General features: G+C 42.8%; 1 protein-coding gene across 4 annotated transcripts in view; it reads right to left on the bottom strand.

The window, feature by feature from the left end:
- pde4d (phosphodiesterase 4D, cAMP-specific) overlaps positions 1 to 14,963 on the bottom strand; it is a 103,008-nt gene that overhangs the window by 69,654 nt on the left and 18,391 nt on the right. For 3 of the 4 annotated variants that reach the window (XM_029829057.1, XM_029829056.1, XM_029829059.1), the window contains one exon: positions 10,508 to 10,740. In XM_029829057.1, coding sequence (XP_029684917.1) covers positions 10,508 to 10,740 — 233 coding nt within the window. Of the gene's footprint in view, positions 1 to 5,764; positions 6,066 to 6,569; positions 6,718 to 10,507; positions 10,741 to 14,963 lie in introns of those variants that run through there. The other variant, XM_029829060.1, reaches the window with a different exon arrangement.

Below are 14,963 nucleotides of genomic sequence, written 5' to 3'. Positions count from 1 at the left end.
TTCATATGTAACCAATCCAATTAAGTGTAAAAGGACATAGTAATAGTGCACGTGGATGTCCCCTCACTTCCGGCGGCTTACATGGAGTTACAGAAGCTACTGGCACTTGTAGATTCTGAGGGGCACAGAGGAGCACCAAGGAATGATGCTGAATGGATTAGACAGCCAAGTGGGAGGTGGCAGATCAAACTTTTGTGTACTTAGAAACAAAATTAATTTATAAATCTACCGGGTGAATACAGGATTGCTGTTTATAAATTTGTCTCAAGGAACCAAAAATGCAAATTACAGCTGACCTTGTATTTCTGCGGGGAGGGTAGATTTACACCAGTAAAGCCAAAGCTACTGGCCAGCCATGAAACTCTCTGGCCTTTTTGCATCCAAATGACATGAACATATATACATATACGGCAGAGGCTGCAAGGGTAAATGCGTTCATCCCAAAATAACCAATAGTTGGTATTTGCTACTGTGTGTTATGTGCTAACAAAGATCGGTCTGAGCAGTCAGTCTGTTAAGGCGATAAAAAAAACAATCGGCACTGTCAATTCTCGCACCATCCAGCAATATGAACAAATAATACCTCCCGAGACACATTCTGACCTTGTTCCTGTTGGCCTGGCTCCTGCTTTTTCTGCGCAATCAATACAACAATTCCAGTTTAATACAGATGGGGGAAAAAAAGAGAAGAAAAGACTCAATCATACAAACAAAACCCAACGATTAATTTTGCCCTAAAGGGAATATATAGCCCAAATTTAAAGTATTGATGCAGAGCTAAAACAAGGCAGCCACTCAGGCGTTAGAGATGCAGCCCGCTGCAGGGTTTCTTTCGTGTCTCTTGACCAGAGCGTGCTGGAGACATGTGCATGACAGGTCGTAAGATGAGAGCTGACAGATGCGGCAGGAGACATGTGGGGCTGGGAGGCACATTATACAGAGCCAAGATGCTGAGGAATCAATACACACTAACAGCATGTGTACAGCAAGACAGACGGAGAAAATAGGGAGACAGGCAAAACAGCAGAGAACGAGGTAAGACGTAAACTGTAGGTGGATATAAGACCAGCAAGTGTTTGTGAATAAACTGGTGAATAAAAAATATTTCTGACAACAGTGTGCTGACTGACAGATAAAGGAAATTGGTACACTGCAGTCAAGTGCTGAGTAAAGTGGAAAGCTGGAAATGTGTATAGGGTATCACAGCAGCTCCCATGGCTGTCTTCGTCACCACACATTAAATCTGGATCATTTTCATGGCATACGGCACCTAATATCTGCAGCCTTACTCTCCAAAGACTGTAATAAAGTGTAGATTCCGATCTCAGTCCACGTCAACGGGTAAGCCTCCCCGCAACCAAATTTACCCTAAAATCTAAAATCTATGTACCACTATTATCCACTACGTGCACCCAAATTATAAGGGATGTCAAGATTTTGTAAGCTTTAAGAGGGAGCAAATATTTAATGAGGAAAATTGCTGTAACGTGTAGAGGATGCTGAAAAAAATCTTTTACAATCAGTCAGTATAAATTACTAACTAGGGCGATCAATAATCAAGCTTGCGCATTAAAGTCCAAGTGCTTCCTTTTGGAATGACCAGTCGGTTTGTCCAATAACCCTCTCCACAAGCCCGTTAGACACATCCTGAAAGAAATGATCAATAATTCATATGTCTTTACACTCTTGCTGAACGCTAACAACACACTACAGACCGAGCCAGCTGCTAACCGTGCCGGCCTTTTTTTAATGCCGGAAAATGTCATTTGATCTATGCAACGCATCCAGTTGGGTACTCAAGGAACAACACGGGGAACCTCTGGCATTTAACATATTACAAGGCTGATGAGTAGATGTCCAATGGAGAAATGGGAACCAGCGGGAGCGATGTAAAAGAAAATAAAAGTTCCTGCTGTGCAAAATTTGCAGACCAGTCCCTTCTTTGTTGTTGGAGCAACTCCCATCCCGTCTGTGAAACATTATTGCGAACGTCTATGATTCCTGCAGGACATTGCCATATTTTTGTTTTGTTTTTTCCCTCCACTGGAGAGATAAGAAATGTGTGATATGTTTTTCAGTTGCAGTTTCCCTTTGATCGATTTTTCCCGAATGTGTGAGCTCTGGGAGTGCCCATGCACACGATGTACATGTTGATGTGTTTAGGCTCCACACAACGGTAAAATCCGGAGTAGAGGTATTAATCTTTAAGACAGAAGGCTCCTGCAGGGCTTTGTCTGAAATGGTGAGCTAGGAAGTTTTAAATTGGGTCCAAATCTGGAACCAGTTTGACTCCGAAATTAAATCCATTTAAACATAACCGCTCTAGCATGATGTAACTATCCTCCAAAGGCCTGACTTTTGAGCAGTTTAATGCCTAAAATTGTAACCACTCAAAGGAATAGATGTTTCAATTCATCCTCTAAAAAAGAAGATTCTGCCAAATCGCCATAACAATGTATTAAGTGCCCGGCTCATCAATAAGAAAGACTGTTGAATAAAGACAGAAGATAGGATGTAAAGATGGCAATCATCTTGTCAGACTTTGGCAGATAGATATATTCACTTATTGTTGATTCAACAAAACAGTGATGGGATCCATAATGAACTGAAAAACTGTGTCAGCTAAAAATGGAAAATAGATACACTCGTTGCCATTTAGCACAAGATTTGATCCAAGAAACTACAGTATTAAACAGAGCGCCGATGTTCATGTCAGAGCCGTGATATTGTAAAACAAAATGAGAGGCTTAGCGTGCTGGAACTGTCTACACGCTAAAACCAAAATGCTGCAGTAATCTTTCAAATACAATTCAGCAGAACACCGAATATGTGTTTGGTTTCCGGTTGGGGACCGTGCAGGTCAACGTGAGCGAAGCATGGAACTGGCATTCACATAATCGCCTGCTGTGCCGGTGTTTCAGACACCAACACTCACGTCATAAAATGTCACAGAGCCAGAAACGACCAGTCGTGTCCGTTATTGTTACCCAAGTTATGCTTGATGCTGATAACGCACGCAGCCACATTTTATCTGCTCCAACCACACAGTGCAAATGTCTCAAAATCGTCTATTGTTCTTGCATATTTTGAAAAGATTTGCTTCGCTTTTTAACGGGAGGGATGGAGACAGAAAAAAGCAAGATTAAAGTGTAGAGGGGCATTTTCAAGTCGCGTTGCTGAGGGGACAAAATGTCCAACAGGCACGTCAAACTCAGTCCTCGAAGGCCACGCTTCTGCCGGGTTTTCTATCCCACTGAATGCATTTTCAGCCTGGTGGGACAGAAAACCCGGCAGGATCGTGGCCTTCGAGGACTGAGTTTGACACATGTGGTCCAGCCGAACCTTCAAAACTCTTCCTCTTCCTCGATGAGTCTCATTGTCTTTTGTTTTGACATTTCTATATCTGCCCCACTGGATCCCCAAATCTTGACGGCAATTTGTCAGGGGGAAGATGACGCACCGGGAACCGCCTCGCTACTGTCATCGCACCAGAAGAAGAAAATAAGCAGCTGAACACCCCCATGGCAGCCCCAGAAAAAGAGCAGGGAGGCGTGCCATCTCCTCATCAAAGAGTGCTCCAGAGGACTCACAGAGGCCTTCTGCACTGTCCAAGCTCATCCTCGTTTGTGACACATTTGGGTGATGTGTTTTACCAAGGGGGAATCTGGGTTCTGTGCCAAACCAGCTGCTGAAGAACACACAACACACAACCCTCTGGTGAGAAGATCTGCCTAGATACAAAACTGACATTTACTGAACTGGCTCAGCTTATTAGTTTTCCACGGGGAAGCTGCTTCAGAGGTGATTGTTCGTGTCATCTAAAGGGGCTTATAATCACCAAATATGTCTTGTTTATGCGGCTTGCAGCCACAACTTAATTGACAAGTTTTTCAAGTGACAATACTCGACTTGCTGCTACGCGGTTAATTGCAAAAATTAATTAAGTGCACGGTTTCTCCGTAATGGCCACATGCATCAAGCACCTCTTGTGCAGGGTAAAGACACTGAAAAGGCTTTCACCCTACAGATGCTGAAGGAGGAACGGTCAACCTTGCCTCCAACATCTGTCGAGAAGCACTCGAATCGATCCTAATGGAAACCAGCGCGGACTGCTGTGGTTTACATGATTCTTCCAATGCGTGTTCATTAAAGAAAATGCGATCGCATGGGATTTCCCAGGCTATTTCGTACACTATTCTGGGCCTGTGGCAACAGAAAGATTGAATTGTGTTGTTGAGTGTGCGCCTGCGGAGGTGCTGGTCATGTAATTAGCCTGCCGTTCAAACCGGGATTTGATTTGGTTAATTAACGCCTAATTGTCCTCCTGAAGCAGGTATGAAATGCACTTCAGCCTCCTTGCAACGCACTGCGACTTTGCCGCCTTGGGACAGGGTACAAGTTCCATGCAACATTTCAGACATCACATGTGTGCGTCTGCCAAGCAGACCATTTTGCAATATCACTTCCATCTGTGCCTTCATCCCTCCCTCCCTGGCTTCCCCTCCATGTGACTGTTCTGCCACTGTGATGAGGGACCATTCTGTCCGTCAGCCAGACGAGCTGGTGCACTTTCTAAAAGCTGACCGCTGACCGAGCCTGAAAGCCAGTATCACTCATAACTAAGCATATCTTATTAAACAAAGGGTGGAAACAAACATCAACCCGTTACAGAAACTTTAATCAAAAGCATACACTAAAGAGGAGTGGTGACCTTCTAAGATTTCATTTCAGCGGCTCCTTTTTTCTCCCCATCCTCCCTCCTTCCCAGCACAAGTGAATAATTAGAGCAGAAACATTTCCCCACTTGCTGAGGTTTTCCAGAGCTGCTTTTGTGTCCGTCAGCTTGCATGCAGCCAGGCTTTACCAAAAAACTGCTATTGCTGCAAAAATCCCCTCTGTCATTTCGCATTAGCTCTACTTATGGCACTGGCAACATCTGACGTCCCAGCTCTCGGGAAATATATGCTAATATAATCCATATCAACATATCGACTGTTTTTTGTTTTTTTCAGAGAACGTGGTTCACATTGATGTGAATTCCCCGTATCCCAGAGATGACTTACGAAACCATTGCCAGAAATCTAAAGCTTATTAATATCTGAAGACCACTCATCTTAAAGGAACACAGGGATGCACTTGTGTCAGTAATATTTCCCTTAATCTGCCTTTTTGTCACCACCGACTCGACATCAAGTCGCAGCATCTCCACCTTCTTAATGTGCCACATGTAGCTGAGCTGTCAGATTTTGAGGAGAAAACATTGAGATGACAGCGTAATGAGACTTCATTAAATAATTTGTTTCTTTTATTGAGCAAAAAATTTAAAAAATAAATAGCCCAGCTTGGAGTCTCACACCTGATCTGGCGGCCAAATGAGGATTCTGTTATTTACTAAATAAATAAATCAACAAATATATATAGTAAGGGACATTAGGTGCCGTTATTTCCTGCCATTTATTTTGTCGATGGATCCTGGTTAAGCACTTTATGTCTCAATAGCTAACGTTTATTACTATTCCAGCACTGTTCGTGGACCAAAGGCGTTCGACTATGGGGCACCAGAAAGTGACGAGAAACGGAGCCGGAGCTCAATCGGATCCTGGAATGCAGAGGAACACCCCAAAAGTTCCAATTAAATACGAACCCAAGATTTCCAGGCTCCAGCGCGTCTGTGATGCGCCCAACGCCCATCGCGCTGAGCGGGGGAGAAGCTGAAAACGCACACACGGATAAAGAGAAGCAGTTTCCCCTCGTTCGTCCTTACCGTCGAAAACCTTGAAACGACGACGGCCACGACATTCGGGATTTCTTGAGCCCGGGTCGGTGCCCCGTGTCCACCGCGTAGGTCCGGTCCATGTTCCTCGGCTTGAGGTATCTCTCGGTGTCCGAAAACCCTCTTTGTCTCACGCGGTCGTTCTTGCGCACGATCAGAGCGTGGTGGAGCGGAGACAGTGCTGCCTGGTTCTGCTGCCGCCACAAATGTTTGGGCGCCTTCGCACTCACGGTTCCGCCGCCGGTGACCAAGGACACCGTCCCCACTTTGCCGCAGACGGGGTCCATCCCTCCTTAGCAAGTTAAAAAAAATATTTCTGAACAAATAAACTATAAAATAATACTCTTTAAAACATACAGGTGTGGGCGAAGGCGTACTTAAGGTGGGCTTTTTTTTCGTAGAAAGAATTTAATAACCGGGACTCCAAAATTACACCTGTTAGTGTATATAGCACAACTTTACAGTCGTGAGCTTTGAGTCCACGTTGGGGTTTTTGGCGTTTACGTAAAGCGTTTTAACTCCATTAACTTTATCCTCAGTGTCCTGCGCATGCACGTTGGATACAGCCAAAAATGCATCCATTTACGCATCAGGAGACGGCAAGTATGATTCGGATAGACCCCTGGATGAAACTACAAAAGGACTCCCTATAACAGGTCTGGTGGAAGAGTGCTCCCCACATTCTCAAGCAAAATTCTACAAGGTGAGTAATGCTCTCCGCGGGACAGTCCCCACGGCTCGATGCGCGCACTGCATTAGTATGCAAAGTTCTGTGAAACCCGCGGTCTCGCTTCACCTGAACCAGTTCATGCGTAAAACCGCGCAGGTGTGGCAGCACCGCTCTTCGTCTGGGAAGTCGCCTGCGGGAGCAGACGGCGAAGGGATATAGTGGCCAGGTTCATACAATAAACATGAGAGACCCACCCAAAGCACCTCCCCTGAAATCCTCCATGAGTAAAAAGGAGGAGGTGGGACTGGGCAGGCAGCCAGGTGGCCAAGCCATATAACAGCAAAGTGATTAATGCGTCCATTGGATTGTGAAGGTGTACGACCTGTACAAAACAGGAGTTTAAAGAAAGACTTCTCTGTCACAGGACGTGTGTGTGTGTGTGTGTGTGTGTGCACGCGCGTGCTTTGGTTTATCTCCCACCACATCTCTTGCAGCAATTGTATCCAGAAATACAATCTTTGCCAGTTTCAATGCTATTTCGGACTATCAATGGACTTTTAACAGCGGCCGATAAGTGTGGCGTTTAGCACAGCACGCAGCGCAAAGATAATGAGAGCACGCGCAGGCACAGGAAGGTTCAGTTGTGGACTTTGTGTTGGCCCATGTTTATGTGCCCACGCTACCTGCAGAGACACACTGATAATGCACCTGCGGCAGAATCAACCTCAAATCTCATTTGTTTCAATATTGGCTTTATCATAAACAGTGTCATGGGAACAAGTAAATCCCAGCATGCAACGGGACTCAAACAACATATTGGATGGGCAACTATTTATGTTAGCACACCTTGCAGAAATGTTTGTCACTTGGATTTAATGACTACGTAAACATGTGTTGTAACACTGTATCCGCCTGCACATGTAACATTTGCTCTTTGGGTTTCCCAGTCTGCATGATAACAATACTATCATAAATATATATATATTTTTTTAGATATGTAGACAACTAAAATTAAAACTTTGTTAAAGCTTGTTTGCAATGCTAACCTATATATAAAGATATATGCAACTAATAACAGATATTTAGGGTCTCCTGAGACTCGTACCAGCAGTGCAAACAACTCAAGTTAAACATGATAATGCACTTGAGTACATAAAGTATGTAAAAATGTATAGACAGAGAAAGAAAGGGAGAAAAAATGCAATATCACAACATCACTGAGAGAGTTACACACACACAGACACACACACACACACATATGTTAAGCAGAATAAATGTTTTATACTCCAAAAGAAATCCAGAAGAAAGCTTGCTGCTTCCCAGCATAAATACGGTACTGCAGTCTCGTTTACCCAAGCAGAAAGTCAGCAGCACTAAATTCTCTCAAGCACAGACTGCAGAGCTTCCATTCGTACCCTCTCACAACTGTATATTTCTTACTCAGTGCAGCTCTGAATTATAAATGAAACAAGCTTGAAGCTAAGTTAAGATGTATGGTCTTGGAATTCTCTCCACGACTTCCATTCCTTTCTTGTCACAGGTCAATTTTATTGCCACCACTTGGCACGAACTTTAATGCAAACATCAGACTTGCTTGAGGTGCAAAAGAAATGCATGTTTAAAGTGGAAATGACTGGAAGAAAACATTTATCCACACATGTACTGATTTAGCAATTGTGAAGTTAAGGAAACTGTTCTGACTGGCTTTAATCGTGTTTTTTCTTACTCGGTTCCTGTAAAGAGACAAAATTAAGTTTATATTGATTTCCTCTATAAAGTTATAAGTCTGCTAATAACATTCTCTTTTCTAAAACCAGTTTTAATAAGTTTATGGACCTATTAAGATTTGCCTCACTACTTATTTCCCTTGTTTACCCCAACCGACGTTGCAATTCCAATCATCCTGGAGAAAGAAATTAACAGAATAACATGACAGCAACAAGAAACCCAATAGGAACAAAGAATATGCTGATGCAATTTCTTTCTCACGACGTGAGTGTTAAGCTATTAAACATTCGTATGCAGTAGCACAGTGGTGATGAGCCAGGCATTAAACCTTTCAAAGTGTGCTATTACAATCAAAGAGATCATCGTGTTCTCTGAATGACAGGTTAAATCCGTCAGTTTCCGTGGATAATATCCCAAGGGTTGGGGGATTTTCCTCTGGCACGGTAAATCTGACCACTGGATTTATTAGACAGCTCTGGCTCGATTGCTCTATATCTGGAAACAAGAATTTTATATTCTGAATGTATAATTGCCAGCAGAGCAACACACAATGCTCTCATGTATGTTTCCTGTTTGTGTTTCAACTATGGGAGCCATTTTTCCTTGAATCAACCCAAAATTTAAAGCATCATTATCTAGCGTAACATTAAAATAGACCGAAAGTGTTATTTCACTGTACTGCAGATATTTACGGGTCTTGTAGTGGTTCATTGCTACTAAAATATGAAGCTTTACAGCATGACTGCATCATGCATCTGCGAGCACCCTGCAGGCTTTCACCTCGGGTGGTAGCTCCTAATGCCATTGGCTACATCCACCCCTGGTCCTCCGATAAAGAAGCTGATTTGAGAATCGAGGCCTGTACCAGAAAGTAAGTCCAACATACCCAGGTAATCTTTCTATTATCCGGCCAGAACAATGCGGGCAATCACAGTCCTTCTGAACAGTCACACAAAGGTGGTTCTGCAGTTGATAAGGCAACGCTGATTTCCCAATTTGCCCTTAAATACTCGCGAGAACGAATGAGATTTACAGTACGTAACCAGTCGTGAAGATGACAGGTGTAACCTTATTCAGCGCTTCAGCAATCCTGTCAATCTCCACATCACTGTCTACTGTATGCTGATACTGAATTACAGAAAGTTACTGATAAGTCTCTGAAAGGAAAGAGACTTAAACAAAGGCACAAGGAAGCCCACACGAGAGGATTCCAGGATCTTCTGTGAATGCTAATGGCATTTTCCAGAAAATGGGTTGGTCAATACACAGCACATTCCTTAGCAGCTTAGCAGCTCAGATAGATAGATAGATAGATAGATAGATAGATAGATAGATAGATAGATAGATAGATAGATAGATAGATAGATAGATAGATAGATAGATAGATAGATGGATAGATGGATGGATGGATGGATGGATGGATGGATGACGGATGGATGACGGATAGATAGATAGATAGATAGATAGATAGATAGATAGATAGATAGATAGATAGATAGATAGATAGATAGATAGATGGATGGATGGATGGATGGATGGATGGATGGATGGATGGATGGATGGATGGATGGATGGATGGATGGATGGATGGATGGATGGATGGATGGATGGATGGATAGATAGATAGATAGATAGATAGATAGATAGATAGATAGATAGATAGATAGATAGATAGATAGATAGATAGATAGATAGATAGATAGATAGATAGATATGCTCACCAGTAATGTATCATGCATTTACTGCAGATTCTCATCTTATCAAATACTAAAGGTTGGTCGGGTGCCTTCAGCATTAAACAGCGATGCAACAGGTTATCCTGAGGCATCAACCTATTCTGCAGTTAATAATGGATGTTTCCATAATGGCCTATATGGGCTATGTTTAATGTTAAGGTTACTATTAGACTGAGGGCATAAAAAGACATCTAAAAAAACAGACTTAAAGTGGATTGTGATTCAGCTCCTTTGTCTGAGGCATAATCTCTCACTAAGCTTCATCATTTGAGATTCATAGTTTGGGGAAAGAGCATAAAATTGAAAGAATTTTCAGTAATTCAGTGTGGAAGTTATCTCAAGTGAAACCTTTCCCATACTGAAGATTAAGAGATATTGGGGGCAAAAGTTGTGTAAATCTACTCTGTGAATGTCAATTCTGTGTATGTTTGAGTCACCATGACTACCACTTAAAACTGATCTACGTGCTTTTCAGAGCACTCAGATATTGTGAGAACAAACTGACGTTTAGGAGCTCACTCCATTCTATTCACCAGGCAATCCATCTGATAAGTGCATAGAGAAAATAGTGGTGGAAAAAAATTTTTTACATCCTCCTACCTGCTGGTGTCAGCAGTAGTGATAGCGATGAGTGGTGGGGTGCGGAGCGGCAGTGTTGTGGGTCGTGGCGGTACCGTGACTGTGTCCGACTCAGGTCTGCGATCACAGTAGTATTGTTCTGCCTGTCTAAAGGCCAAAGGAGGCAACTGGACTGTCCGACAAGACAGCCTCCGCACGAGGAAGGGCTCCATGCAGGTGACCGGCTCTGGGGAGTCACAGGACTCGTTGGATACCTGAAGAGGAGTCAGTGAATATAATGATTAACCAGATCAGTTAAGAACATGCTCACAGAAATTAAAATAAGTCAAAATTAAAGGGAAAATATGATTATAACATTAACAGAATGGTGATGAGCAACAGAGTCAGTAATTCTAAATTTTTTGAAGGTAGAAACAGGTCAAATAATGACACATTTCAGAATGAATGTTTCTTTTTATTTAAAAGAAGCATGGCAAAACAGCTGTCGGCTTGTAAAAAAAATTAGACCAGATAAAGAAAGTGGAGAAGAGGACAGAATGAGTGCTTTTCAATACGGCCATGCAACCCTGGAACTATTACCTAAATTTGAACTTTGGACTGCTGGGAGTTATAATTTAGCTGTGGATCAAGTTTCTGCTCCGCTGCTTCCTTCTGGCGAGGGAGCTGGTCCTGCAGGCGTTCCAGCCCACCTAACACACAACAGGTGACCCACTTTTCATACCATCTGTCAGCGTATTGAGTCATCACGACAACAGCCACAAAGTAAGAAATCTCCTGTCACTGGTCACACAGAAGCTCCTTACTCGTCCTCTCATGGCCCCTTGTTGCCTTAGTCACCTTAGTTGCAAACAGAAAGCTGCTCCCAGCAGTGTAGCCTGCTTACAGCTTCTTACAGCTTGAAGGTCATGCATCTCATCCAGGAAAAAAAAAGTTTGACCAGTCTTCACCTGAAACCTGTAAATCATAACCTCTGTAATGAACCCATTGTTCCATCCTGTCGACACTGTCCTGTTAGCATGGAAAACATTGCCTATTTACTGTGCAAAACAGTTGTCTTTGCAAATTAATGAATGGTGCATCATTCATGGTAGCAGCTTAGGTTTCCCTGCTGTAATAACACACACTCTGTTGTCTTCATCGCCTAAAACTGGCAGCGGAGTCTCTGTGGCGTCTTATTCGCCCAGTCGTTAGGTGTGGCGAGGATGAGACATCACAGAGGCAGCTGCTGTTTTTGTGTGAGCACAAGGAGGTGGAGCTGTGGGGGCTGCGTTGATGCCTCGTATCAACCGAAAGGAGAGCGAGCTACACTGGGAGTCCATAAAATCAAAGGGGACCAGGACCTGGCAACCTAACTAATTGTGTTACATCCAACCACCGCAGCCCTGCTGTCACGGCGTCGACATGTTTATTTCAAAAGTTGTCAAGATTTGCAAATCATAGGTTTACAGTTTTGGATATGATAAATACACGTAGCAGGCGTGATGGTGAAGACCATTATATGAACCAAAATGAGTCACAGCCGGAAGGATGGAGTCCATTCTGTCTCGCTGAGACGGAAAGACTTGAGAAAGGATCATTTAGGATAAGTTTTCAGTCCCTTTTCACTTCTTCACATTTTGTTATGTTGCAGCCTTTAAGTAAAAGAGAAAAATATTCTAAGTCCACACTCAAAACCCCATAATAGAAAAAAATTAAAAACTGAGATTCAAAAACCTTTGTAAAGGTGTGAGAACCTAAAATATTGTATTGTCATAAGGACTCAACTCCGTTCTCTGCTTAGGTGAAGCTTGCCTGGGAGCATTAACAGCCTCTTCTTGGTTGGGATTTCTGGGTTTGGGGGACATTCTTCCATTGTTCTCTGCAGATCTTCCTGGTCCAGATGCTGAGAACCACCCCCACAGCGTGATGCTGCCGCCGCATGCTTCGCTGTAGGGATGGTACTGGGCAGGTGATGAGCGGAGTTGTGTTTCCTCCAAACGTGATGCTTGGAATCAAGTTTAAGCTGGGTTTTAAACCTAGAGGATCCTGTTTCTCACAGTCTGCGAGTCCATTTAGGTGCTTCACGGTCTTTTCTGGAGGAAAAGGAAGCTGGAGGCTTTTTGTCTGGATTTATGGAGTGACCAGCTTTGGGAAGAGTCCTGGTCATTCCAAAGTTCCTCCACTTTCGAATTATGGAGTACACTGTGGTCTGGGGAACCTTCCCAGATCTATGCCTCAGTAGAAGCTTTTTTCTGAGCTCTAAAGTTCATTCTTTTGACATCCTGACATACAGATAGGTGTCTGTTCATCCCAATCAACTATCTGAATTAACCACAGTTGGACTGCAAGGTATCAGGGTGTCAACATTTCAAAGATAATGAAGAAAAAAGAGCCCCAAAGCTGAAGGTCAAACATCATATCAGAGGGTGTGTGTGTGTGTGTGTGTTTCTGCGTTTATGTGTGTGTGAGGGTTTGACAGCTTTGTGACTACACTGTATATGTACTAGAAATAGATACAGGAGTAAAAAGAAGACTTTAGTGGGACTAAAAGACTCAACACAGGCCCAACAGCTCAGACAGAGCAAATCTAAGCTCAGATCAGTGAGAGGAGAGAAACTCATCTATGGAGGCAAGCTTGCCGGGAGGAAACACATCAGGTGGTCAATACACCATTAAGGGCTTGACAGGCATGAAGAAAGTCTTCTGCCTTCTATTAAAGTACTGTCCATTAAACACCTGAAAAATCATCATATTTCAAATGATTAAAATGCACCTTGATGGTCTGATTTTGCTAGATTGACAGGTGACATAAGAGTGTCTTGCTCTAAGCATCTCAAATATAAGAAACAAATATTAAAAAAGCACAGTTTTGCCAGTTCTAATGCGAGGCAGCCCAGAGGGAATAGGTTACTTGCCTATTGAGTGGTTCTTGAGCCATCTTTAATTTGGGGCTGCTCTCAATACAAAAGCGCACACTTACATTACATCTATGGAGTGAGCTGCTGAGGCAGCATGATAAATTCAAGCCAACGCTGCCATTAATCTTGTGCCACACCATGAGGACTTTTCATTTGCTCTGCATGAATAACAATGAGTGAATAAGAGTCCCTCTTTAAATAAGGATCAAGTTTTGCCATTTAGGCCCACACAAAGCTATTGAGCTCATCGTAATTTTAACCTAAAAGGGTTGAACGTATTGTGCAACTGTTACTGTGGGAATAGGTGTAATGCAATTACTCTGTATCAAAATGATAAAATAAAGCTTTGATTTTTAAAGAAGCAGTTTATGCAGGGGACTACAAACTTTCTTCATGTGTAAAACCCTGTTACAGTTTCCTTGATATTAATTAAACTTTAGAAACTGGCTTATTTTTCAAGGTATTTCAAGGTTAGATCAGATTCATTGGCTGTGTCGGTGCCATGCCCAGGAGCACATATGTGTCCTGGAGCTCCCTGCTGAATGAAACCAGCAGTTCACCCTCCAAGAGAAAACAAATAAATTATCCTGGCATTTAGTGCTTCCCGGGATTGTGTCTCATTAGAAAAGATGCCTGCGTGTCTGTGTGCCGTCTTTGTCGTGACTGTAAAGCCTCGCCCTCCCCTCCGCCGTGCAGCTCCTACTCGTCTGCTCTTCTACCACTGCATCCCTCAACATGCCAATCATCATCCAGAATGAAATCAAGCCTTTCAGTCGCAAATTCAATAATTACCTGCACTAAACTGATTTCTATAGAAGGTTTGCAGATGGTAACGAGGAAGCAGGCTCGATTAACCCTCACTTTTTGTTAAATAAAACAGCCAATGTATGATCAAATTTAAAGACAGAACCTATGAAATCCTCTGGCGGCATGTTTTCAGAGCAAAAACCCCTCGTGTAATGGGGCTTTGTCACTAGAACAGTAATAACAAAATAATGTGTTAATGAATCCTTTCACACTTGATTTCCAGTTTATCCAACAGTGAAAATTCCTAAGTAGATGAAGCAAAGTGTATTTCTTTTTATACAAATGTACTATTTTTGGCTGCAGAAATCTGCAAAGCCTTTGATAGTTCTGTGGTGTTTCTTCTTTGATGAATGCCAGATGGCATCTGGCATTCATCAAAGAAGAAAGTAATGTGTGAATAAAATAAACAGCTTCCTGGCAGGAGGCATAAAAAGCAGAATAACAGATAGAATGTTAAAATAAATTTCTGATCCATTTAAGTCATGCCCATCATCAATGAGGTATGACACAAGAGACTGTAGAGACTATAGACGTGAGGATGTGTGTGTGTGCACATGTGTGTGTGTGTGTGTGTGTGTGTGTGGGGGGGGGGGGGGTAGCCCTTCAATTCCATTCACTTGTCTGTCCTATTGGCTGAAGTACTCCTCTATGATAAGTGGGATCAGTTAAAGGTTAATTGGTCTGCTGTGACTCTTCTGTTCCTCTCCATGTACTTCATGTGTCAGTCCATCGGTGGGTTCAGTGAATTATTTGAGAACCGGTCAGATTTTATG

This window comes from Takifugu rubripes, chromosome 21 (assembly GCF_901000725.2).
Source record: "Takifugu rubripes chromosome 21, fTakRub1.2, whole genome shotgun sequence".
Taxonomy (NCBI): domain Eukaryota; kingdom Metazoa; phylum Chordata; class Actinopteri; order Tetraodontiformes; family Tetraodontidae; genus Takifugu; species Takifugu rubripes.
The sequence above is the reverse complement of the archived record's forward strand: the minus strand, read 5'-3'. Positions and strand labels throughout refer to the sequence as shown.